Source organism: Coturnix japonica, chromosome 16, assembly GCF_054131305.1.
Source record: "Coturnix japonica strain WE chromosome 16, WE-NBRP24, whole genome shotgun sequence".
Classification (NCBI taxonomy): domain Eukaryota; kingdom Metazoa; phylum Chordata; class Aves; order Galliformes; family Phasianidae; genus Coturnix; species Coturnix japonica.
The window spans coordinates 2,063,981-2,090,035 of NC_140678.1; the positions used below are offsets into that span (position 1 = coordinate 2,063,981).

General features: G+C 57.4%; 2 protein-coding genes and 1 non-coding gene across 8 annotated transcripts; 2 read left to right on the top strand and 1 right to left on the bottom strand.

Annotated features, from left to right (window-relative positions):
• Positions 1–266: 266 nt before the first annotated feature.
• LOC116652452 (U6 spliceosomal RNA) lies at positions 267–373 on the top strand. The gene has a single exon (XR_004305468.1). It is a non-coding gene; the product is annotated as a U6 spliceosomal RNA (small nuclear RNA).
• Positions 374–488: 115 nt separating this feature from the next.
• Positions 489–5,151, bottom strand: R3HDM4 (R3H domain containing 4). 6 transcript variants are annotated; one of them, XM_015886360.2, is made up of 8 exons: positions 5,059–5,151; positions 4,308–4,462; positions 4,067–4,185; positions 3,330–3,453; positions 2,964–3,049; positions 1,924–2,009; positions 1,714–1,769; positions 489–1,198 (listed from the first exon to the last, which is right to left on the bottom strand). In XM_015886360.2, the coding sequence occupies exons 1-8, from the start codon at positions 5,109–5,111 to the stop codon at positions 1,095–1,097; spliced, it is 783 nt and encodes a 260-aa protein (XP_015741846.2). In that variant the 5' UTR covers positions 5,112–5,151; the 3' UTR covers positions 489–1,094. The 6 variants fall into 6 exon arrangements, 4 of the variants coding, with proteins under 4 accessions (XP_015741846.2, XP_015741847.2, XP_085373856.1 ...); XR_014935047.1 differs by lacking the exon at positions 3,330–3,453; XM_015886361.2 differs by lacking the exon at positions 1,714–1,769.
• Positions 5,152–5,390: 239 nt separating this feature from the next.
• On the top strand, positions 5,391–25,486 carry ARID3A (AT-rich interaction domain 3A). The gene is made up of 9 exons (XM_015886313.3): positions 5,391–5,527; positions 7,178–8,062; positions 8,577–8,913; positions 22,055–22,127; positions 23,471–23,654; positions 23,750–23,997; positions 24,340–24,636; positions 24,720–24,809; positions 24,910–25,486. The coding sequence occupies exons 2-9, from the start codon at positions 7,641–7,643 to the stop codon at positions 25,128–25,130; spliced, it is 1,872 nt and encodes a 623-aa protein (XP_015741799.2). The 5' UTR covers positions 5,391–5,527; positions 7,178–7,640; the 3' UTR covers positions 25,131–25,486.
• Positions 25,487–26,055: the final 569 nt, after the last annotated feature.

Below are 26,055 nucleotides of genomic sequence, written 5' to 3' on the forward strand. Positions count from 1 at the left end.
CGCCCGGCACTAACGAAGACAGCCCAGGCGGGGGTCCTTATTGCCGGGTGGTAATTTGCATAAAAAGCTACCCAGAAGCCGTGAGGTGCGGAGGATAGATATAAAGTCCTAAAACTTCATAAAAAAACATTAGAAATCAGTGATTCATAGATATAATAAGTGTGTATGAAGTAGAGACTTTTTGTGAATTGAGTTATAAATTCACCCTATTATAAAAAAAGTTACTATATGAGGCTTTATAAAGCGCCGCGTAGGGGCTAGGTATCGTGCTCGCTTCGGCAGCACATATACTAAAATTGGAACGATACAGAGAAGATTAGCATGGCCCCTGCGCAAGGATGACACGCAAATTCGTGAAGCGTTCCATATTTTTTACTGCTTTTCACACCGCTTCATCCCCTTTTTGGCTCAACACCACACACCCCAAACCCACCCTGGATCCTCATTTTCCCCCTCCCCAAGCCCCCAAAGCACAGACCACACAATGATTAGAGCACCACACTTTTATTGTCCCGGCAGGAATGCCGCCCGTTCTTGATGCACACACACACAGACACATAAACACGAGGCACCACCCTTGCTCACATCCCAGCCTGCGGCACAGAGCACACACCTGAGGCAAGCACTTCACCCTTCCCCACCCCCCCCAATACAAATATACACATAAAAAGACACCTATGTTACATTTAAAACCAGCCCTGCTCAATGCAGGCAGGGCTGTGATCAGCCAGCTCAGAGCCTTAGGGCTATGACTGCTATAGAGGTGTCAGAACACACAGCCATCATCCCACAGGCCCTGGGCGCTTCCGCTGGCTGATCCCAGAAGCATCCAGGCCAGCAGCATGCCACAAGCCTGGCATCATTAAAAGCACACGGGCTGCACTGACACTGACAGGGCTGGGAAGCGTGGCTCCTGCCAGAACCCATCTGCAGCCCCACAACACACTGCAGTGCCTACAGGGAGGCTCAGCCCACGTAGTAGGGTAAGGACGGAACTCCATGTGCAGGTCACAAGGAGCTGGGCCCATGGAGGCCATCAGTGGGCAAGCAAAGCCTTCAGCGTGCTGAGCGTGGGGCAGGGCAGCCCCTTGTTGTCAGCTGAACTGCTCCAGGTAGTCCGAAAGCAGCAGTTCTGGGGGCAGGAAGACGTGGTGTTTGTTGCTCACTTTCATTTGGCGTTTCCCTTCGATATCCGAACCTGGGAGCAAGATGGAAGAGTTAATACAATGACCCCAACCCACAGCCCAGCCCCTCTCAGCAGCCCACTGGGTTCCTGTGGTTCTGTTTCATGCCCTGCAGAGGAGCTGCCACCTCCAGCCCCCTCCACTGGGGCTCACTCTGCTTCATATTATCAGGCTCTCGTGCTGTTTTGAACAAGCAGCTGACTCTGCAAAGACAGAGCCTAGAGATTCCCTCCCCCTTCTACATAGAAACCCAAGACCAGGCTCTGTGGAAGGGGGCTGAGCACAGTGAGCTGCTTTGGGCCACTCAAGCCCAGAAACAAGAGGGAAAGTAAGAACTGCTGCATGTGGCATCATGAGGTTGAGCTGGTCTTGGCCCAGAGATTGCAGCCTGGCGCAGGGAAGAAGCAGAGTATGGTTATCTGCAAGCTGCAGTGAGAGGTGGGGCCAGGGAAGAAGAAGCTGGGCTGGAGAGGAAAGATAGCAACAAAAAGGAAAAACAAAAAACAAAACCAAAACATGAGGATCTTACTGGCAGAGACGAGGTCCATGTACTGGCAGAGAGCGTGGAGCAGGAGTCGCTCAAAGCTGGGGGGAGGCAGGGGACTGGGTTAGAGCTGATGTGCTTTACACCAGCACTGCCCTTCCCTGAGCTGTGCCAAGGAGCCCAAGGATCAATGGGAGCACAAAGAGCCAGGAGCTCTGGGCTCAGCTCTCCCTTGTGTGCCCATGACAGTGATACCTGTTGTCCATCAGTGCTGTGTACACAGAGTGTGGAGTGACAGAAAAGAAGGTTAGCAGCTCCTCCTCCAGGCACTCCAGCGTCTCCTGCAAGGGATAGCAAAAGAATCAGTGAGGAGAAAGCAAACCCCATTAAGGGAAGACAGTGTGCCATGCCCAAGCTGCCTGTCCCCAGGTAGCTCCATGCCCCACAGCCAGAGGGCTTTGCCTTTGAAGAACCGCAGACCCAGCCAGCAAATACTTGGCTATCCCAACCATTATCCCCTGCTACATGCAGGACAGCAGGGAGGCACGTGGCACTGAGGCCCAGAAGCAGAAGGGAATCCAGCCCTGCCAGCTCAACACTTTGTGTGCCAAATGCTGGCATCATTCCTCACACATGAAGCAGGAACAGCCAGAAGAGCCTTGAGCCTTCCATCTCCTCCTCTCCTGACAGCCAAAGTTCAGCTGGAGTGCAGCTCAGAGCACTGCGACCCCAGAGAGAAGCAGCAGAGTCTCAGTTGAGAGCAAATTGAGAAGAAGCCAAGAGGCAGGAGGAGCCGAGGCTGCTTTTAGAGACAGAGCTCTAATTAGAGCATGGAAAACAAACAGCACCACTGAGAATAGAGCAGGGAGCCAGGCACCCTGGGCTTGGGCACAAGGACACTGTGTTGCAGCACGGGTTTGCCTGCTCAGTACATTGAGCAGTTTGACCCCTTTCAAAAGGCAATTGAGTTTTTCCCTGTGTAGACAAGTCTGAAGACCCCTAAGATCGGACTGTGGCTCCAGTTGACAAGCGTGCTTAGTTTCCCCATCACTTACTGAACTGAGACAGGGAAACAAACAGGTAAAAAACAACCTGTAAGTCCCAGGAAACCTCATCTAACCCAGGAAAACCTCTTTGCATGGGGAGCTGAACATCTGCTGCCAGCAAACCTCTGCTCCAGAGGCCACAGGAGAGCAGGTGTGGATTCCCAGGAGCTCAGCACCTGCTCACAGCTCAAGAACAGCACCAAAATGCATCCCAAAGCCCTGCCCACACCATCCATATCCCCAGCTCACCATGGGGATCCTGCCCCTCTTCAGGGTGGAGCGCAGGCGGCGGCTGATGCGCTGGAAGCACTCCTTGGGTGTGTAGGCAGGGTGCTCTAGAGACAGCAGAGGGAAGAAAAGAAGGGTCTTAGATTGGGTTTGCAGCCCTGTGGCATCACCTCAGCGTGACTCAGGACCCCAGACAGCCCACGCAAGTTCCCATTCAGGTTCATGATGGGGTTTTGTGATGCCCCTAATCCCTTCAGGCACTGTCACAGCCCAGCCCTGCCATGACTGGATGGTGTAGGGAGCACCTCAGGAAAAAGCACCATTCCCAAAGTGCATGTAAGGGAGGGAAGGGAGAGGCTCTCCCCACCCAGCTTCCCCTCCCAGCACCTTTCCACTTCTCTTTGTTCTTCAAGGGCAGCTTCCTCTTGTGCTTCTTCCTGGCTTCCTCCTCCAGGTAAAGCAGGACACGCTCTTGCTCTTCTCCTGACCGGTTCATGAAGTCATTCCAGATCTGACAACATAAGCATGAAGCCCCAATGCAGACATCACATGGAGCTCCCCACAATGCCCAAGCCTGTGCCTTGAGGAGATGGATGTTTGGCACTCAGAGCCAACAGGAAGGTGGCTTTCTGCAGAGAGTCCAAGTGATGACAGCTCCCATCCATCCACGCAATCCAGCCAGATAGACATCAGGCTTTCTAAGCCTGGATTGAGTAAGAGTGGAAGAGCTCCAAAGCATCCAGTGTGCACAGAGACCACACGTTATATAGCCCTGCAGCCAGAACTCTGAACACCTCACACAGCAGAGGTGCCAAGTTTCAGAAGACGAGGTCATGGAGGAGGTACAGCAACACCAGCCAGGCTGTATGGAGCAACCGAGGTGTTTGGCAAGAGACCTGGTGAGGAGGAAGTGCTGCAGCTCACTCAATATTACCCTGTGCAGCTTGCAAGGAGCTCCCAGCAGCAATTCAAGTACAAGAGGAACAGCAGCTGACCCCAAAGCAGCCAAAGCAAAGCACCCACTGCCAGGCCATACACATGTATAGACTCTAAAGGGAATGCAGGCAGCCCCTCTGTCTGGTTCTACACACTGAAGGGCAGCGAGACAAGCAGCCACATCCTACCTCCACGTAGGTCTCGTTGTTGCAAGCCTCGGTGAAGATACTCGGGGTGGCAGAGTGTGAAGGCTCAGCCTCATTGCTGCCACATTCATCTCGCTCCAGGAGTGTCATCAAGTAACGAGCTGGGAAGGAAAACAACAGCAGAGCCCTTGAGTTTGGGGGCAGGGTCCGAAGCCCCAACCAGAAGCCCTCACTGCAGGCTGTGTAGGGAGATGGGGGTAGACTGCAGCCCCCCAGGTCTTACTGTTCTCCAGCCTCTGCAGGCTCTTGCGGCCCTTGGCTTTAGGGATGAGGTCAGAGTTGCGGATGGCCTTGTTGATGTAGTACTGCTTCCTCTTGGACGGAGAGAAGCGTTTGGACGGGGAGCTTTCCAGCGGCGGCAGACAGTCCTCAATCCTCCTACAGGGATGATGAGACAGAGGGGCTGAGCTCCTGACACCCCCGGGGCCCATAGAGACGGCAAAGGCAGCACAAACCAACCACCCGAGTGCAATAAGGCAACAACCCTGAGCTCCACCGAGACGTTTGGCTAATGACTAATAAAGCCACGATGACAGTCAGGGTGTTGTTTAGACGTAGGGTCATAAGAATGATCATAAACGGGTGGATTTAAGGTTCAGCTGTGCACGAAAGCAACTGGTTTTGCTTTCAGTGCTGACCAAAGCCCAGCAGAACATGGGTTGGGTTGTCTATTAGCTCAATATCTAGAGCCAATGTAATAGCAGCTTCAATTATAACATATCTATGGTGGATTTCCTATAGCACAGCAATAGGAAAGGGGCAGAAAACACACATAGATACAATAAATGAAACCAAACAGCTGCTAAATGGGCACAGAGGAGCAAAGAACCACCCATAGACCGGGACACAGGCCTTGACAGCGGCCTTCTGGGTGCCGACCCGGTACCGGTACCGGTACCGGCCCGGCACCATCTCGGCCCAGTCACCCCCAATAGCATCAGCCCCACCCACATCCCAGTCCCATAAACACTCACGGGAAGGTCTCGGTGTTGCCGTGTCCCCCCGCCCCGCCCTGCAGCACCACCATGGTTCGGTACCGGCCTTCAAGGCAACACGGAACCGGGCCCAGCTCGGAAGTGACGTCACCCACATGGGGGTGGGGATCTAAGTGCAATCCCCCACCCAACCGCAAGGCGGCGCTGTGACAACGCCCCCAACCAACCGCGAAGCGAGATTTGCATGCGGCTCTTGTAATGATCCAATCAGAAAGCGAGGCGGGGCAGGGATGTATGAGGGAACCAATGAGAACGCGAGGCGGGGCTCAACGAGGCGTGGCGGGAGAGAGCGGACCAATAGGAAGGCGGGGCGTGGCCGCCATACCCGGATTGCAGGCGACGTGCGGGCACCGAGCGCAGCCCGGCCGGTCCCGCTGCACCGACCCGGTCCCGCTGGTTCCGACCCGGCCGTGGCTGCTATGAGGGACCTCAACGCGGCCGGAACCGGGTAAGACGGATCGAACGGCCCCATTGACTCACGGTTCCAGCTCGGACCGGGACCCCCCCCCTCCTATAGTCGGTTACCGGACCCCGTTGGTGCCGTTGGGACCGGGCAGAGCTCATAGAAACAGCCCGGTTCCTTCCTATTCCCCCCGTTACCCCCTTTGCCCCCTTCTAACCCTCCTCCTTTTCCTATGGGTTCACCCTGCCCACCCCAATAACCGGGATCCGTCTCGTCCCGGCTCCTCGTGGGGTTTCAGGCACCGAGTGGGGCCGGATAAAGGGGCTGGGGGTCGGTAGGGCTAAAAACATGGGGGGCTGTGGGATCTGGGAGTCACCCCACAACCCTCTGTGTGGCTGTGTGGATGTGGCATGAATTGGCCCCAAATGCTTCAGTGGGTATAGGAAGAGTGGGGGGCAGTGGGGAATATGGGCAGCCAGGACCCCTATGACAGCCCATAACCCTATAACAGCCCGTACCCCTATAAAACAGCCCGTACCCCTATAACAGCCAGTACCCCTATGGCAGCCTGTACCCCTATAACACCCGGTACCCCTATAACAGCCCGTACCCCTATAACAGCTGGTACTCCTATAAACAGCCCGTGCCCCCTATAACAGCCCATACCCCTATAACAGCCAATACCCCCATAAAACAGCTGGTACCCCTATAACAGCTGGTACCCTTATAACAGCCCGTTCCCCTATAACAGTCCATACCCCTATAACAGCCCGTACCCCTATGAACAGCCAGTGCCCCTATAAACAGCCAGTGCCCCTATGGCAGCCCGTTCCCCTATAACAGTCCATACCCCTATAACAGCCCATACCCCTATGAACAGCCAGTGCCCCTATAAACAGCCAGTGCCCCTATGGCAGCCCGTACCCCTATAACAGCCCATACCCCCCTATAACAGCTGGTACCCCTATAACAGCCCGTGCCCCTATAATAGCCCATACCCCTATAACAGCTCGTACCCCTATAACAGCCCATACCCCCCCACCCTCAGGGCTATGTAGGCGTTCCTCCCTATGAGCCGTAGCAGGGAAGTGGATGAGATCTGGTTGCCAACCCTCGTTGGCTCGAGGCAATTTCCCCTTCTCTGAATGAAGGATGAGGGGAGGGGGCTCCTGGTGTGTCCCCCCCTCACCCCCCTTTGCTGTCGGATGGTGGTAGATCAGACACCTGCGTGTTTCTGGAGGGGGATTAGCTGTGGGATGAGTGACCTTGTGGGTGGCTGTCCTGGGGAAGGGCTGTCTTGATCTGCAGCACGACATCCATGGGACCCCTATAGGGCTCTGTGTTTTGGGACCATATTTGGGGTGCTGTATCTGTGACTGTGGGGAGCAGTGCCTGCCCTGAGGATGGGGGTGCTGCACCCCATATGTGTCCCTGAGTGTCCTGCTTGGTCCCAGCAGCAAGGGGCAGGCGCTGATGATCCCTGCGTGGCCCCATAGGGTCTGTTATCTGTGCTGCTGCTATCCGAGCTGCCTGGAGGCCCGGCTGGGCTATCGGGATGCAGGCCCCTTCCCCCTGCAGCAGCAGGGCCCAGCCTCCCTATCTCATTAGCTCGAGATTAATGAGGCTCCTGGGCTGTCTTTAACTCCTTCCTGCTCGCCGGTCTCCTGACCCTCTTCTTTGCTTCATCCCGTGCAGGTTTGCACCCACGCCTGGCCAAGGCTCAGCTGCCTGAGGACTGAGGACACACTGCAGCCAACGGGGGGGGGGGCAAGGGCTGAAGGCAGCCCCTGGAAGTGCCTGGCAGTGAGGACGGAGCCATGTGCCTGGGGGCCGCCTGCTGACCCCTCCAAACTCCTGACAACCCCCCAGCCCACATCCCCAACAGGAGCCCTGCGGCCAAACAAAGCGTGGGGTGGGCCGGGGGGCTGCATCGTCCCCTCCTGACCCACCTCGTGCCCCCCACGGCCTCGCGGAGCCCCCCAGTGCCTCTGCCGCCCTCCTGGGGGCCCGGCAGCCCCCTTACAGGGCTGCCTGCCCCATCACCCTCGCCTTGGCCTCTCGCCCTGCTGGAGCGCGGCACCCTGCCGGGCGCTGCCCCCCGCGCCCCCAGGGCATCCCCCCTAACCCCAGCGGGGCCCTGCCGCCCGCCGGCAGAGCCATGAAGCTGCAGGCAGTGATGGAGAACCTGCAGCGACAGCAGCGTGCCCGGCTGCAGCAGGCTCTGGAAGCACGGCAGCAGGAGCAGCAGCAGCAGCAGCAGCAGCAGCAACGCTCCACACCCCCCCCAGCACAGCCCTCGCCGGCCACAGGACAGACCCCTGCCCGGGGACGAGGCTCTGATTTACCCCCAGCCCCTATGGAGGAAGGCACGGAGCCTGAGAGCGCACACATCCAGCGGGCACAGATGGCTGCCCTGGCTGCAATGAGGGCCGCAGCCGCCGGCCTCAGCCACTCATCCAGCCCAGGGCTGTCGGAGGAGAGCCAGGAGGAGGAGGAGGAGGAGCGTGGTGAGGAGGAGGAAGAGGAAGAGGATGGTGGCGGCTACCAGCAGGAGATGGGCTCTGAGGAGGAGGAAGACCTGTAAGTATATGGTGGCACATGGGGGGCTCAGGGAGGAGGAGGGGACCAGAGCCTGCAGCACTGGGCCCTCCCCTGGAGGTCATGCATAGTGCCTGGGCTCAGCAGGAACTGGAATCAGCTGTTTTTACCCTTCCCAAACCCATGTGGAGCCATCTGCTCCGTGGTGCTGGTTCCTGGCACTGGTTGGGCACTAGCTCTCTCTGTGATCCACATGGGGTTGTGATGTGGGATGCCAGCCTGGCTCTGAATGATGCCAGACCATCAGTGGTGCCTCTGCCTGGCTGCAGATCCATGAGCAGATCACAGGCTCCCAAAATAAAGGAGGATGGCTGGAAGGCCAGAGGAGCTCATCCAGATGCTGCTGAGGGTCTGGGAAAGGCTTCTGGAATTAGGGAGGGCTTGTGGAAATGTCTTCCCACCTCCTGCCCCCGTGGGTCTGACGCTGCAGGAGTGCTGTGCAGATGGACCAGCTTAAGGGTGCTAATCACACATCTCCCCCCTTTCCCTTCTCTAGGAAGGGCAAATGGGATGAAGAAGAATTTGAAGAGGACCTGGGCGAGGAGGAGGAGGAAGAAGAGGAGGAAGAGGAGGAAGAAGAAGAAGAGGAAGACTACGAGGAGGAGGAAGACATGGGCGAGGAGGGGCTGGGTTCGGCAGAGACAGTGCGGACGGGCACGGGGTCCCTGCTGCTCCGAAAGCCTCCGGCCCCGCAGCACTGCAGGGGTGAAGCACAGAGGCTGCAGGGTGCACAGGAGAGGCTCCCAGCTGGACTGGGCCCCCAGGGCCACTCACAGCTCCCACAACCTGCACCCGACCACGGAGACTGGACCTACGAGGAGCAGTTCAAGCAGGTAGGAGCTGAGGGGACGTGGGGTTGGAGGGCTCCATCCTTGGGTTGAGCTGGATTTTGGTGCTGCTAAGGAAACGACCAGGTTCCTCTGGGGGTTTTTGAGTCCTTTGGCTCATTGTTGGGAATGTAGGGGGGGGAAATGTCATATGGATGTGAAGGAGCTCTTGGGTTTGCTCTTCTTCATGCTCTTGGGGCTGTTTTGGTTGTGCTCTGTGCCAGCAGAGGCTGCAGCCCCACAAGCTCTGGACTCCCTTCCACGTGCCCGGCCATGGGCTGCACAAACCCGAGCTCTGGGCTAATAGAAGGAAATGCGTGTAAAGCGGGGCTCCCCGGGGGCTGCCCCGGCCCTTTGATGTGTGTGTTTAAGTACATCTGAATTTAGGGCTGGGGGATGGGGTGGGGGGGGGGCGAGAGCAAACAGCAGCAGATGGGACCCAGATGGAGAGTGCGGTGTTTTGGGAGGGGTGTAGTGACCGCTGCCCCTTGCTCAGCTTGGAGAGAGGGGCTGGGGGCTGCTGCTGGAGCAAGGGCAGCTCTGTGCCATCCCACTGCCTCCGTGCTGTGGGAGGAAAACGGCTGCCCGGGGCTGGAGGCTGTTGCACAACTCCCAGCCTCCCCAACAGCATCCAGCCAGGCTTGGATTTTGCAGCATGCTGTGGCAAAGAGGGGAACGCCCTGGGCTGTACTCAGCTCCTGGGTGAGCTGTGCTGTTGGGTGTTGGGTCTGGGGGCTGCCCTGCAGCAGGACAGGAGCTGTGTGGGTCCCATAGTGCCTGCGTGCAGCTCCTGGAGCCACAATGCTGGGAGGTTTTGGTGCCACTTGGCACCATTGGGCACAGCACGTGGCTGAGTGCCATCCCCATGCCCACCATCCCCAGCATGGCAGGCACCAAGGGCAGCACTCAGCCCCCATTGCCCCTTCCCTATGTGCTTCACAGCAGCCCTTTGGTGCTCCTTGGTAACCCTAACATAGGTCCGTGTGGGTTTATGAACACACTGAACTTTTCCTGCGCTGTACATATCCTCACCTCCTGGCGCTGCGTCGTCTTTCTTCTTGTGGTTTTCTCTCTTTTGTACTTCCTGTAATTAGAGAGTGGGGGACGTAATCTTTTTATCTGCGAAAAGGCTTTCAGATACCGCCGCTCTGATCTTCCTGTTTGTCACCATATGAGCGTATCCCAACCCTGCACGATCTCTCCGGGAGCTCCCAGCCATCAGCACAGTCCCACCTCTCCCACCCCACATGGGTACGAGGGTCCATTCTTCCATCACCATTGCAACATTGGGTTGTGCTGGAAGCACCCAGCGCTGTAAGAAGGTGCCTGATACCTCCGTGCCGTGGGTGGAGGCAAGGAAGCAAAGCTCCCTCTCGGGGAGAGGCTTCCCCCGGCACGTCAGCTTGGATCCCAGCCTCTGGATTGAGGCCAGGGGCTGCATGCGTGCAGAGCCCGCCCGGGAGCTCCTCCTGGCCGCCCTCCAACGCGTGCCTCCCTGCTCACCCCAGCCCAGCTGACGAAGGGCTGGGAAGGAGCAGCAGGAATGTAAACACAGAGCAGGCAGGATGCGCTCAGCTCCATGATGAGGGGGGTGAGGGGGCTGCACCCGCTCTGCATTAACCCAGGACAGAGGTGCAGCGCTGTAAGACCCAGCTACAAGCACAGGGATTGAACGGAGAGTCCCTGGGTGCTGGGGGGTTCTTTTATTTGCTTGCCTGCAGCGATGGTGTTGCTATGATGGGGATGTACATCTCGAGGATGGTGTGTTATTTCTGGGTTCCTCTTTATTTTGCAGCCGAGCTCCTTGCAGGCCAGCTCTGCCCCTACACCCCCTCCCTCCCTTTATGGCTGTGCTGTGCTGCCTGGGGGGGCTCTGTGCTCCCCTCTGATGGGGCTCTTTATTGACTCATTTGGGGCAGATTCCTGCAAATCGGCCCGCTGGAAGCTGTGGTGTAATGGGGTGAAGGGGAAGCACACGGGGTCGGGAAGCCAATGTGTGGCACCTCCCCATCCCTGGGGACGGCCACTGCGAGGCAGAGGTCAGATCCTACTGACCCAGGCGCTGCCCGTGCAGCAGCAGAACAAAGGAGCCTGCGGGGCTGGGGGCGGCCGGGGGCTCCTCGGTGGGGAGCAGGACGTGGCTGGGGGGTGCAGGATGGGGGCTCAGCTTGTTGCTGGTGCCAGGGTAGTGCCAAAATCCTTTGCTCTCCTGTAGGGTATAAGCTTGATTCAGTGCTTGTGCCGGGCTGGGGCAGGAATTTGTCTTTTCCTGCAGAGGAAAATTCCCTTTTTGCAGGATGATGATGGCACTGAGACCAGTGCCTGGGGTAGGGAATGGGGGGAGGCAATCGGAATGCAACTGGGAACCCCCATTCCTGCGACCCCTGGGGGTCTTTGGGTCCTTTACCCAGCACAGGGCTCAACTCAAGGAGATCACAGAGTGACCCCAACCCACTGTGCGCATCCCTCCCCAGTAACAGAGAGCAACGTGTGGCCCTCGCTCTTCATTTCACCTCCCTCCCTCTTCCTTCCTTCCTATAAAAGCCTGCAGTGGGGCCGATCCCCTGCGCCTGTGGGGCAGGAAGAGGTTTGTGCTGGTTGCCTTTCATCTCACCCCAAGTGGGATGCTGAGATCAGGGCTGGCATCGGTCGGGCAATGTCACCACATCTGAGCTCTAAGCATCGAGCCTGGAGCTCGCAGCCAAATGTGGGCAATGGGATAGGGCAGTCCTGGACCCATGGGGTGTCAGTGACACCGCAGGCTCTGGCTATGGCCATACTGGGCTGTATTTAGGTGAATTGCTGAGCACGTCCAGCTCAGTGCCTGCAAACAACAAAGTGCTGCGTAATGCTGCCCTGGGGAGCACGGAGCTGGAAGAACCTCAGCAAAGAGCCCCAGTGCGCAGTGCAATGCCCTGGGAGAACCCCTCTCCTGACCTTTCTGTTTCGGGTTAGGATATGACTTGCACCCCATTAATACCAGGAGCTTGAACCGGGGGTGCTCTCACAGCCCACGCTATCGGAGTTTCCTGTCCTTGCCCCTTTTGGAGTTTCCTGTGCTGAATGTGAAAGCCAGCTGCTGGTTGTGCAGCGTGGGCAGGCGCACGGCTCTGATTCAGCAGCAAACCAGGTGTGTGCACCCCATCACCCTGCAGGGCTGGAGGTGTTTGTGCATCACATTTCAGAGCTGGATGGGGTTGGGAGGATGAGCTGATTGTGCCCTGCACACACTCAGGATCTCTTTGCCTCTTTGCCTGCCATCACTGCTGGGCTGTTGGTTGGAGCTCGGTGCCATGACGTGGGGCTCAATGGTGCAAGCAGGTGCTGGAGTCTAATGTTCCTATTTAAAAGAAGCTTGAAAGAGCCCACAGAATGGGGGGAGGTTTGGCTTGTGGTGCTTTGAGAGGAGCCGGGAGGTTTCTGAAGTGTTCCAGATTGGGATGCCTCAAACTCACTGGTAAGATGAAAACCTCAGTCCTTATCTTCTGCTGAGCAGAGCCTGCCCGAGATACGGGGTTTCAAAGTGCAACGGTTAGAATACAAACAAACTGAAAGCAACTCAGTAACCCCAGCATGGGGCTCGTATTGCATCCAGCCCGCTCCCCAGCTCCATGGATGGGTCTGAACAGGGTAAAACACACCAGGCTTTTGCTCTTGGGGTGGGATTCACCCTGCAACCTCATGCAGTAGCTGAGCCTCACAGTCTGTCCATGGGTCCGTCTGTCCATCCGTCTGCATGGCGCTGGGGCCGCAGCCCCCCAGGGCAGGTGCCTTCAATGGTTTCATGCTGTTCACATGACTCAGGCAGCAATTAAAACTGAAAAGGGGGAAATGCAAGAGGGGCCGAAGGAGGCAGAGGAAATGGTGATTTCTCGCTCAAAGGCGCCCTTTGAATGCAGCCGGTGCTGCTCTCACTGCTTGCAGCACGCGGGGCTCCAACTCTGCTTTTGTTCCATATCAGGCCCCCGCTGATGGCTCATGGGGATGGGGAGGGGGGGGACAGTTGGTTGTGTAGCCCCTGGGATGTTCATGGCTTCTATGGGGAGCACAGCAATCCCCTCCCGTGGCTGTTTGTGGTGAAGGCATCCAGGTGCTGCATCTTAAAGCTGTTCCTTATGCTGCTTCTTTGAGTAAAAACCCAAATGGTGTTCAGTGCTATTTGGGTCCTCCATGCACCCCAACTTGCCCAGCAGCTGTAGGGTACTGGGGCTGTGTTGGGAGGGTGTAAAAGTGGCAAATAACCCTCAGCTGTAGATTTCCATCAGCTACATAGAACAGCAAACTGCCAACTGTGGGTGCTGGGAGCCTTCCCCATAAGTGAACCCCACAGCAGCACAACCTCTGCTTGGTGGGGGTCACCACTGGGGGGTTGGGGGGGGCAGATTTCCCCCCTGGAAGGGATATGCCTCTCTTAACAACAGTGGAAGAGTCCATTTACTTTCTTTGAGGATATCGATTGGAGCTTTATTGCGTTAGCAAGCCGAGCGGATGAGCCGCCCCCAGGGAGGCAGAGGGGGCCTCTTCCTCGGGGGGTCCCCCCCACCAGGCCCTCCCACACATACCCTGTGCTGGTGGTGGTAGGGGGGGGGAGTTGGGCAGATATGGTGAGGCCCCAACCCCAGGCACTCCTGCACCCGGAGGACAGCGATTGCAGCGCCTGGTGGGCAGATAACAGGGCTGAGGAGGAAATGGGGGGGGGGGGGTACAGCAGATGGGGGGGTGTTAAGCCGGAGGGGCAGTGGGAATGAGTTGCTTCCAAAGACACTGGGTTTGCTCCTTTCTAGGGTTTTGTTTGCTATAAAGTGCAAAGCTGCAAATGCAGTGTCAGGGGAGAGGGGGGGAGGTTGAAGGAGCCCCCTCTCTGTCCCCCATCCTGCTCCTTACCACCCACTGAAGGGTGTTCCTGGTGAGGGATCCAGCATGGTAATCAGCTCAGGGTGCTCCGGGAGCCTTCCCGCAGCTCTAATCCCCCCAATCCCAGCCGGGGGTCAGGGACTTCTCCTCAGCTTAGCCACAAAGTGCCTCCTGGCAGCCCCGGCTCAGGCATCTCAGCCAACAGGTCATTGCCCTGGAGGTGCCACCTTCGACCGGGGCACTATGCTCTCTGGATCACACTGGGATGCCCAGTTGGTGCTGTGCCATAGAGACCCAATGTTAAAACCAGGGGTGGGAGGAGAGGACGGAGCAGGGAGAGCCTTGCTGCTGATCATCCCACTGTTTCTTGGCTGTTGGGGTCCCAAACTGCTGCCTGAACCACCAGCCTCCCATCCTCCTTCATAGCCCCGGGGCTGATTCACAGTGCTGCAGAGGAGGCAGCAGCCCCACGGCTCCTGCACAGCTGAACCAACAGGAATAAGGGCTTATTTAAAAGAGAGAAAAAAAAAAGAGAAATGTTGCAAAGAATAGAGCACAAACCCTTTTGTCAGCAAAGCAAACAGCCGCGCCGGGAGGAGAGCAGTTGGGCAAGGGTGCAGCATTGCTCCATCACCCTATTTCTGGCCGAAACCACAGCAGAAACGCTGGGCTGCTGGGGGCGGCCGGACGTGCTGCAATCATGGGGTGGGGGGCCCTTGGGTGGGGGGCGGCCGCTCCCCGTGTGCTCAGCCTTGATAAGGCACCTGCCTGCATGGCTGCCGTGCAGGGAGCCGTGGGCGCAGCCCCTGACCCCCTCTGTGACCCTCAGTATAAGTCCCTTAATCTCTCCACGCCTGGGTTTCTTGTCTGTGAAGTGGAGCTGATGATAATCCTGCCTTTGTCGTGGCTGCTCCTGGGCAGGGACTCTGCTCCCCGGGGTGGAGGGGGCCCTGCTGGTACCTGTGCTCTGCAGGATGCTATGGGGAGGGGTTCCCATTCTGCCTTGGTTCCCATCTGAGCATCCCAGCCATCAGCAGTGCAGTGCTGGCCATTTCGGTGAGGTTCTCAGCAGATTGTTAGTGATGGTTTGTGGGGCTGATACCCACAGCTGGATGCTGGCAGGGCCATCCACAGCCACTGAGCCTGCCCTGAAGGGCTGGGGGTGGCACAGACTGACCCAGACCAGACCCCCCCTCTCCCCCCCCACAAGGGGCAGCCAGTTACAACTGCCAGGACACGGAGAGGCACGAGGCCGCCTCGCATTTCAGGAACAGATTTGCAATTACACAAATCCCCAGCCCTACTGGGGCTGAGAGTGGAAACCCTGGGTGACTCATCTGCTTTGGCTTACAATGATCTCCTTTCTAAGACGATCATTTACATATGGTGGAATTTAAACCCCAGCTTGCCTACAACGGCTAATTCAGCCAAGCTTCTGCCCCTTCTCACCTCTGCCCGTGCAGGTGATGGAGCTGCACGCTCTGCCCATGCACCCTGCCCATGCATCATGCATGCACAGCCATGCATGTGCATGCAGCCAGCAATGCCCCCCCATACGGTCTCAGCTCTGGGGTGGGTTCCCCCACAAAGCCACACACTCCTGGTACAGGGGTGTTGCTGCCTTGGACACGCTTTCTCAATACTTACTGACGGCACTGAATTAATATTTGCACAGGGTCAGGTGTGATAGAGAGCATGTGTCAAGGGCATGCACAAACACATACGTGGCCAAGGGCTGCGGGAGCTGCTGGTGGGAGCTGACTTCCAAATGACCTCTCCTGGGCGGCAGATTTGGGCTGGAAAGAGAGGAACTGCCCCAAAGCAACATGCTGCCAGGGCTGCTCTATGTTATGGGGTGGCCGTGGCAGCTGGGTTGCTTTGCTATGGGGTGGAGAGGGGCTCGGTGGTGACCTCTCAGCAGCCCACGCTGCACTGTGCCGTTTGCATTCCAGCCGTGAACCCTCTGTGCTTTTATTGGAGCAGGAGCCCAACCAGTCCAAAATAGTCGTTTAAAATGCAGTTGCAGCAGAATTCACTTCCTCCTTTGCAAAAAAAAGAGGGAAACAAGCAACCACCCAACTAACCCCACGGTGCTGGAACTGGGTCTGAACCCTACTGTAGTGAAACCACAGTGGCACCGAGTGGCACCGAGCCCTTGCCCAATGGTCCCTGCATGGCACAGCATGGTGCTCCATGGGGTGGCTCAGACCCTTGGGGAGGGCCATGCAATGCAAGCAGGGATCTGGGCTGTTCCTTCTGTCTCTCCCCTCCCTGCTGCTTAAGCTGACAGAACCGGCTGAGCCGTTCCCATCTCATGCTGGGTGCCTTTCCACCACCGCCAGCCCCGGTGACTTCATGGTGCTTGGAATATTAGGGGGGCAGGATCAGCCCCTCTACATGTGGGGCGGGTGGCTGACACGGGGCGGACAATGGGGGGTCAGGGAGGTTAAACGGCGACTAATTCGCTCTTTCAGCATCTCCCTCTGCGTCCTGGTGACACCCGCATTGTTGGCGCTGACACCAACCAGCGTCCTCCAGCTGGCGGTGATGGGATGTGTCCCCATGCAGGGACAGCAGCACAGGAAGGGGTTGGGACCCCCAGCCCAGCAGGAGATCAGGTTAGAGAGGGCAGGAGATCAGGTTAGGGAGGGCAGGAGATCAGGTTAGGGAGGGCAGGAGATGCTGGATGTCTGAGTTGGAGACGGTGTGATGGGCTCCTGTTCATCCATGTCCCCTGCCCTGTGTCCAAAGGGGATGGCTTTGGTGTGTCACTGCAGGTGGGCTTCAGGGGATGTGGTCATAGCAGTGCTTAGGGATTTTACTGCTGGTGGCATCAGGAGGGGTTTGCAGCCCTGCTTAGAAATCAGGAGCAGGATTACGCACGTGGGATGAGAGCTATGACACCACCAAGGGTGCCAGTGGGATCTGCCACCCTATGGGTGCTGCTGCCCCATACCCAAGGGTATGGCAGGACAGGCACCTGCATGTCAGCCCCATGCCCCCACTCCGGGAGGTGGCCGATCAGTGGAGGGGACAATGCTGGGAACCAGAGGGAACAATAGAACCAACGGGAAACGCAGCACTGACGACCCTGTAAACCTCTCCCTGCAAACGTACCCAGGCTCCCCCTCCGGAAAGGGGCCCTTTCTGGGCTGCCCCAGGGATGGGGAGTGCCCGTCCCCCCCCCTTGAGCCCCAAGCACTGAGCTCAGGCAGCAGGAATCCAGCCAGGCCAGTCAGCAGGCTCCTGCAGCACGGCCGCCTGCATTGCCTCCGGTGTAGCTCTATGCAGACCCCCACCCATGGGCAGCTCTGCCTCTCTGCTGCTTCCAGGCTGTGTTGGACCCTGCTTTTGGGGAGGGGGTTTAGCGCAGGCACCCTGCATCCCTTTGGGATCCCTGGGGAGTCAGGAGCGTTTGCATAGAGCAGGAATGGGGACAGCCCCGTGGTGGGTTGTGACCCCGTCCCTAAGCTGAGAGCTTTATCTGCCCACAGGATCGGGGATGTTCAACCCTTCCTGCTGCTCAAGGGATGGGTGGAAAGGAGCCAGCCGTGCTCATCACGCGGTCAGCCGATACGAACCTGATACCCCAGCACAGCTGCTGGGCGGGCAGCAGCCCCTTCCGCAGCCCCCCTGGCAGCTGAACACCCGTGGGGCTGGGAGGGTCACGCTGTTGTCCCCCTGGGTATGCCTATATCATGGACCCCGAGATGTGCAAACTGCACTGCAAGCACTGGGTGCCCCAAAGCAGCAGCACAGCTTTACGGGAAACCATGTTGGAGCAGCGTCATCCGAAACACTTTATTTCAGGGCTCATCAGCAGAACTTTAGTTTTTACTAATGACTTTCTTTTTCTAAAGAATTTCACCTCTCCCCCCACCCCCCAAACCAGCTCTGTGCCTCGAAACCAGGCTTTGATATGAGAAGCTCAGGGCCAATGCTTTGCAGTGGGATGGGGGCAGCACTGGGGGATGCCAAGGGGTAGGTGAGGGTCTTCATGTGCAGCCTAGTTAAGAACTGCAGGGAAAGTGTATATTCTCCATGCAACACCTCCTGGTTGCCCCTCTGCTGTCAGCAGGGAAGGAGAAGGGCAGAGCAAAGCCCTCGGTCACACCAGCCATGTTGAACCACATTCACAACATGCTCAGCTCTGCAGAAAGCTCCCAGAAAGCTCCTGCATCGTGCTTTATTTGTATGGGTTGTTGCTTTTGTTTCTCCCTACACAGCCGTTCCTGACTGCTTTATTCCCCATAGCGCTCAGCTTGTTGCTGGTGGGGATTTCAAGGCACCTGGGGGAGGGTTTTCCCTACCAACATGCAGCCTGCGGGTCACAATGAGCTGGGAAGGGAAAGGAGGAAAGCAGTGAGTGTGGAACTGTCCTGGTGGGGGGGAAAAAAAGGCCATGGGAATGATTCCCTGGGGCTTGGAAACCCAGAACCGCAGCACTGTGGTGTTTGCAGTTCAGGTCCCAGCACAGTGAACCTGGTGAGATCAGCACAGATCCCGCAGGGGCCACACTGCAGGAGCCTCATTACCAGCAGCCTCGTTAACAGCATCCTGGCTTTAATTGCTATGGGTGCTCATAGGGAGGCCTCCCAATGGGTTTGTTATCTTGGCAGAGCTCAGCACTTCCCATGCTGCTGCTCTCCAGCATTCCTGGCATTACCGAGAGGCTGCTTTCCACAAGTCCTTTGGAAGCCAACGGGTCAGGATTTTCATGTAATCTGGTTTGAAGGGTTAATCTGACCATCCACACCATGCCTGGATCCTGCAGGCTGAAGCTCAGCACTTCTCCTACCCAAGAAACATCCACAACAACACCACGATGCACCCAGAGCCTGATGATGGTGACCATGGCACCACTCATAGGCTGGAGGAGCTGCAATGTGGCCACCTTCATCCCCAGTGTCCTGGGGGTGACTCGGCTCTAAGAGGATATTGTGGGGGCAGCTGTGTGACAGATTAAGCCATTTCCACCTCCCTAATGACGAGATGTAAATCTGTCAGCTCAGAGTGGCCAGGTTGTGTTTCCTGTTGCCATCGTGCCGGGTTGGCACACATTGCACTGCAGCACCTGCTGCTCTCGGTCCGGCCCAGCACAAGGTTTCACACGTTGCTGAAATGAGAATGAGTTTCAGTTCCCTATGGTTTATTTTAGCTCCCCATCTCTGTGTGTGCCGAGAGGAGGGGATGGGTGCGTGTGGGTCAGAGGTGTCCGAAGCAAAACGAGATGCTTTCAATGCAAGGAAATCCTGCGAGGGGCCAAGGAATGGTCGGATTAGATGATCGTGGAGCTCTTTTCCTTAATGGCTCTGTGATTCTATGCTTCCATGGTGCCCCCCAGCCCTCCCTAGAAGCACTGGGACTCAGTGTAGCACGGCCAGGGCTGCACACAGACAGTGCTGAGCATCCCACATGGCTTCAGCTCAGTGTGAACACAGGCTGGCAGCACCCTCCCCATTGCAGGACTTTGGCACGGGATCGCCAGCTCTCAGCCCCGTCAGCACTTTCCCCACTGGGAACCCATGGATCAAAGGTGCATGTAACGATCGACGCACGCGGCCGGGCAGCCCTCCCTGCACCACTAATCCCCTGCAGCTGAGCAGATGCACGTTTTCCTCAGCTGATGGTTAATTTTCTTTCATCCTCTTAAATGCGGATGGTCAACGTTTCCTATAGGATTCAACCCCCAGCCCAGAGGGCACCTGGACAAGGTGATGCCTGAGGTGTTGGGAGCTCCCATAGGACCCCAGCCACCACCTCCTTACTGGGGTTCCTGGGCTGTTTATGGCACTGCTCTTCATGTCCCAAACCCAAACGTGGATTTGGTGCATCCCAATGCAACCCAGCAGCCTGAAGAGAGAGACCCCGGGAAACTTTAAGAGCTGCCCTCATAAAAATGGAACGCTTTAATAAATGGCTAATCAATGCAGGTTAATAGGCTGCATGTGACCCTCATGCTGGGTGCTGCTCTGGGCCAGCCGTGCCGTGTGCTGGTTTGGATGCTGTTCCATGGGCACCAAGCACTCGATGCGGCCCCATTCCCAGCACTTTTGTTTCTTTGCATTTCCTTTTTTCCTCCCCCGCTCCAGCAGAGCCCTGGAGCCGAGCAGCAGGGCGATGTTTTCCCAGCCTCCCCCTCACACCCTCCCTGGATTTGTGTTTAATCAGCTGGCTCTGCTGAGAAAGCCTCGGCCGCCTCCGTCCCACCTCCTCCTCTCCTTTGTCTGCAGGCTGGCAGTGGGGCTCTGTGCTTTCCAACCCCACAAGCTCAGGGTTCTCCTCAATGTTGGGGCATGGATGTGGTGGGGATGCAGCTGCAGTGCTCCCAAAGCACACACAGCTTCAAGCTCCAATCATTTCTATGGGAAAGGCGAAACAAGGGGTGATGCTGTGCCTTGAGCTCAGTTCCCAGCACCCTCAGATCCATGGGCACAGCTCTTGTCCCTGTTAGCAGGGCACAGGGGGCACCGGCTCACCCCATGCATGGATCCATGTGTTGGATGCACTCAGCAGCACTGGGGAAGCCCTTCCTCCTCCCTCCATCTGCCTGTGGCTTTCTGTGCGCTCGAGGAAACAGGGCAGGCTGGCTTGGCTCAAGCCCAGCATCCTTCAGCTGATCTGGAGCAGCCTCTGCCCATCACCGGCTGCATCCTGCACACTGCCCGGTGCTGCCTTAGGGCTCCTGTGGGCTGCAAAGGGGTCAGCGGTAACGACAGCTCCTGACCTCCCCCCCTGGCTGTTTGCTCAGGGGCTGGCCGAGCTTTTGCAAGGTTTCCAGGGGAACTGTAGGTTTATGGCTTTCCTGTAGCTCCCTTCCCTGTTATCGGCTCGGCCCCATTGATCCCTTTGATCGGTGCCGGCTGAGGAGGAATTCGGCCCCACGGGGACCCTCGTGGGATGGGGTTTTGAGGAGGGTCTCCCTGCTCGGTGCCTCCAGGTCCAGGCATGGCAGCAGGATGGTGGCCATATCGGTTAGCACAGCCTCACGGTGCATGCCTGCAGCGTGACACACTCGTATTTATAGCCCCCTCCCCACAGCCTGCAGTTGTTCAGGATTGTCCTTGAGTAAAGCAGGCTGGAAGGGGGGGGCTGGAAGTGCAGCATCCACCCCCATATGACCACTGCACGGTGTCCCCCCCCAGCTCCATTCCTCTCTCATGGCACAGCATCGTGCGTGCGGAGGGTGTGATTTGCTCTGCAGATCTGCTGCCATAAATCAGGGCAGGAATGTGTCGGGCTGTCAAACAAAGGGTGGGGTCCCAAGACAAAAGCTGGCCCCAGCAGGAACGGAGAGAGCTCCAGGAGTGCACGGATCTTCCTGTCCTGGCTCATGAAAGCATTTCCCATTTGTGGATGCTGAGTGGGCGCAGGGTGCAAAGCAGCTCCATGTTCCTCATCCCGGTGTAACCCCATCCCATAGCTCCCATGCATTCTTACCACCATCCTTTTAGGGGCTGGAGCCTTGGCTGCTCCCTAAAAGCAGTTACACAAGAGCTCACACTGCAGCATGCACCCCACACACAGCTCAATGCAGCCTCCCTCGGGCACTGCAGGTGCGGAGGAGGGATCACACCAAAGCATTGCTCCATTCTGTGCCAAGAGAGTGTTGGATTGCTAAAAATAACCAGGATCCCTGTTGTGTTGGGAGGATCCCAGGGCTGATTGCAGCCACTCAGCCTCCCGGCCAGGCTGGGGGCAGCAATGTGGTTTCGGGGTTGGGACCTGAGCACTGCAAACGCCTGCACTCGCTCTTGTCTTGGATGTGGCATGGCCTCATCCATATCTGCCTTCTCATTTTGCACCTGGATCCCACCGAGTGGGCATTGATGCTGCTGTCCTGTCTGCCAACTGGGAGCTGCCTGCCAGAGCCTTGGCACAGAGACAGGGATGGGTCATGGCAGGGAAGGCGGCACTGCTCCCAATGGGGCTGTCCTGCTTTGCCCTGCTTCCCACTACCCCAGTTGCACCAGAGCTACGGTTCAGAGCAGAGCAAACCTGCCCTGACCCACCTTAAGGACCCAACAGCTCCATGCAATGCCTGAGGGAGCACCCATAGTGATCTCTGATTGCCCCTTGGGAGCTGCCCCAGCCTTTGGGTGGGCTTTGGGTTGGTGCACAGCTGAGAGCCAGCTCAGAGGGGTGGGCACCTGCTCTCAGTGCTGCCGGGCACATCCACCCTTGTTGTGATCACAGACCCCCATCTGCTGCTTGTGGAATCAGGGGGGATCCTTGGGGCAGGTTTTGGGGTTTCCTGGTGAGGTGTGAGCAGCAATTTCCTCTTGTTTCACAGCTCTACGAGTTGGATGGTGACCCACGGAGGAAGGAGTTCCTGGACGACCTCTTCAGCTTCATGCAGAAGCGAGGTGAGCCCCCCCATCCCCCCCACCCCCATGCCTGCACCCTCCCCTCTCTTGTCCATGGGTTTTATTTTCTCTCATGTCATTGTAACCCAAGGTTAATGCTCCGGCCAGACTGGTAGTTAATTTTTAACCTCCTTGCAAACTGGGGTCAAACCTGCTCTGCTGGAATCCGTGCCGTGAGCTCTGCACAGCAATTCCTGCCCCATTGCTGGCCCCACGGGGTTGATTTCATCAGGTCCATCCCCTTTCAGGGTGGCTTTGCTCTCAGCCTCCCCCTGTGCTGCCCCATATTCAGCTTACAGTGGGTCCAGCCCCAATCCAAAGCCCAGCTCTGCTCTCAGAGTTAATGGGGGGCACCCAGATCACCAGCAGCATCTGGAATATGTTGACCTGCGGTATTCGAAAGGAGAATGCCAAATATCTGTGTATATGTGTGTACACACTCATAGCTCAATGCTGCAGGGAAGGTCTGGGTGTAGCTGTGACTCCTGCTGCACTTTTTGGCCTGGTGTAAAGCTTGGTGTCCTGCACACAGCCCTGCCCTGGGGTGGGATGGGGGCAGTGGGTTTGCACCTATGCTGGTCGTAGCAATGCAGCTCATCCCTGCTCCAGGACAGCACTCTGCTCCCATTGGGGCAGCTGCAGGGCTGTGTGGGGTGGGACGCTGCTATGGGGTGCATTGGAAGGGGCAGAAGGGCTCTGGTGCTGCCCATAGAATGGATGGAGGAGCCCAGCACAGTGCTTTGTGTGGCCATGTCGGCTGCTGCCACCTCCCGGCACCGGGCTGGGGAGAATCACTGCAGGGACCCACAGTGCTGTGCTGGAGCTGGGGGTCCAATGCTGGTAATGCTGTTGTGTGAGTGCATCCAGCTTTCTGCATAAAGAGGCATTTCGGGAAGCACGTGTGTGTGTCTGTGCATGTGTGTGTGTGTGCATGGGCCCTCCAGCACCCCCACGTTCAGCTCTGACCCACAGGATGCTCCATGAGCCCCTTCCAGCCCAGGTCTATGTGATTCCTGATGACTCCCCCCACATCTCCAGCTGTGTTCCCTCCTTGCTGGGACTTGGGGGCCCTGCTTGCATGCAGCCCAGGCATAGCACGACCCTCACCCCGTGGCTGCTGTTATAAATATCTGCTGTTGCTGAGTGCAGCTGCCTCTGCTGTCAAACCACAGCCGGCCCCTTTCGAGTTTCTTTTTCCTCCATGTGTGGACTGGTGCTGAGCAAGATGAAGTGGGGGTGCACACAGAGGGAAGTAGGGTATTAGGGGGAGGGGGAGGCAGCAGCAGGACCCCCTTTGCCTCCACCTACCTGCACAGCCCCATCCCTCTCTCTGCCCTCCCCAGGGACCCCCGTGAACCGGATCCCCATCATGGCCAAGCAGGTGCTGGACCTTTACATGCTCTACATGCTGGTGACGGAGAAGGGCGGCCTGGTGGAAGTCATCAACAAGAAGCTGTGGCGAGAGATCACCAAAGGGCTCAACCTGCCCACCTCCATCACCAGCGCGGCCTTCACGCTCCGCACCCAGTGAGCATCGGGGGGACATGGGGTGGGGGGTGATGTAGGGACCCCAAGTGGGGGTGGGACCTCAATGTGCTGTGTCTCACTGCACTGTTCCATAGGTACATGAAGTACCTGTATCCCTATGAATGTGAGAAGCGGGGCCTGAGTAACCCCAATGAGCTGCAGGCGGCCATCGACAGCAACAGGAGGGAGGGTCGCCGGCAGGGATTTGGCAGCTCGCTCTTCACCTACTCACCTGGTGGCACCCACGGGCTCCTCTCCTCACCCAAGCTCCCAGTGCCAGCCCTGGGCTTGGCCTCAGCCACCAATGGAGGTGCCATCGCTCCCGTCCAGAAGATCAAGAAAGGTAACAGCTCCTGAGGGCACCAGCAAGTTGGGTTCCTCTGGGGGGTCCAAGGCTTATGGAGACCACTGCATTGAGTTACAGAGTGGTTGGGTTGGGATTGTGATGGCCACCCAGCTCTGACCCCTGTGTGGGCTGCCACCAGCTCACATCCAGCTTTTCACCCACCAACACCCCCAAGTCCTCTCTATAGGGCTGCTCTGTGTCCCTTTACCCCCAGTCTATGTTGGTTTAGGGCTGCAATCACCCTACCCCGCTCCAATAGGGCAGAGCCCCAGGCATCAGCTCCTAGTGGTGGGATCTAGGGCAGTGTAGCTGGGAGCTGACCCACTCTCTGCCCCACAGAGGAGGACGCACCCATCCCCATCTCCATGCCCAGCCGGCTGCCGGTGTCGCTGGCTGGACACCCAGTGGTGGCAGCTCAGGCTGCAGCCGTGCAAGTGGCAGCAGCAGCCCAGGCTGTAGCACTGGAGCAGCTACGAGAGAAGCTGGAATCAGGGGAACCTCCAGAGAAGAAGATGGCATTGGTGACAGACGAGCAGCAGCGGCTGATGCAGCGTGCTCTGCAGCAGAACCTCCTGGCCATGACAGCACAGCTGCCCATGAGCATCCGCATCAACAGCCAGGGCACACGTTCACCAGGTGGGTGCTGCTGTGTGGGGATCAGGTTGGGATCGGGGCACGGGGATTTCATAAGGGTCCATCACCTCCTCTTTCTCCTGCAGAGAATCGCCAGGACACCTCCAGCAGCACAGCCAACAACGGCACCAACAGCATCAGCATGTCGGTTGAGATCAACGGTATCGTCTATACAGGTAAGGCACAACACAGTGCTTTTGTCAAGCGTGGCATCACCCTATTTTCCCCTACAGAAGGGTGCCAGGTGCCCCCAGCCCAGCATTGCTCTCCCCCCAGGTGTGCTGTTCGCCCAGACGCCCGGCCCTTCTTCCTCCTCCTCCTCATCCTCCTCCTCCTACAGCAAAGGCAATGGCAGCAGCAGCCGCGCCGGTGGCAACGGCACCAACAGCAGTGGGACGGGGGGCAGTGGGAGCAGCATGAGCAACGTCCCCCCCGCTGCTCCACCCACCGTGCCTGTGCCCCCCCCCAGCTCTACCTCCAACAACGCTTCGCCTTAACACCCCACCTCACCAAAACCACCCGAGGTGCCGGGGGGGGCTGCAGGTGGGCCGGGGTGGTGATGGGGGGTGGGATAAGGGGGGGAATGGGAGGGTGGGAGGGGGGGGGTTCTCAGCCTCAAGGCTTTCCTTCAGGGCCACCCAGTGCCCCCCTATCCCCGACCTGTTTACCTCACACACATCACACTTTGCACTGTACATTTATTATTATTATTATTATTAGTTTTGAACTCGTGTTACCTCCAAGACAGACGTACGGACGCCTGCCAACGCGAGCTTTAATGAAACCTCCTGGCACTCGTGAAAAGGAATAAGCGTAACAAAAAAAGAGATAAAACAACCCAAAAAGTTGGAAATCGGGAGATATTTTATTCATTAGATCCTTTTTCTTCCCCCCCCCCCCCCTTTCTATTTTGAGAACTACACTTACTATATGGGATTTTTGAGGTTGTCGTTGGATTGTTTTTGTTGTAAATAGCTTCTATTTTATTCTCTAAAAAAGAAGAAGAAAAAGAATCAAACTTTTAACATGCAAAATGATATATATGGACGTTGTCAGGGAAGCTGGGGAACCCATCACCTCCTTTTTCTTCTCCTCCCAGGTGTAGCTGAGGCTCTGGGATGTGCTGTGAGCTCAGAGCTGCCAGCTCATGGCTTTAGTTCTCAGTGCAGCAAAGCAGTGCTCAGGGATGGGATGGGTGCAGCAATGGGGTCCTGCAGCAGCCCCATAAGTTCAGGCAGTGCTATGGGGTGCTCTGGCTGCTCACACGTGCCACTCATCCCCTTGTTCCCGTGGTCCCCAGCGCTCTCCTGAACTCTCCTTCCATTGTCAGGTGGCTTTTTTATTCTGTGCTTTTTTTTTGTTGATGTTGTTATTCCCCTCCCCTGTAAGGTGATACTACTGTGCAGATCCAGTTTGGGCACA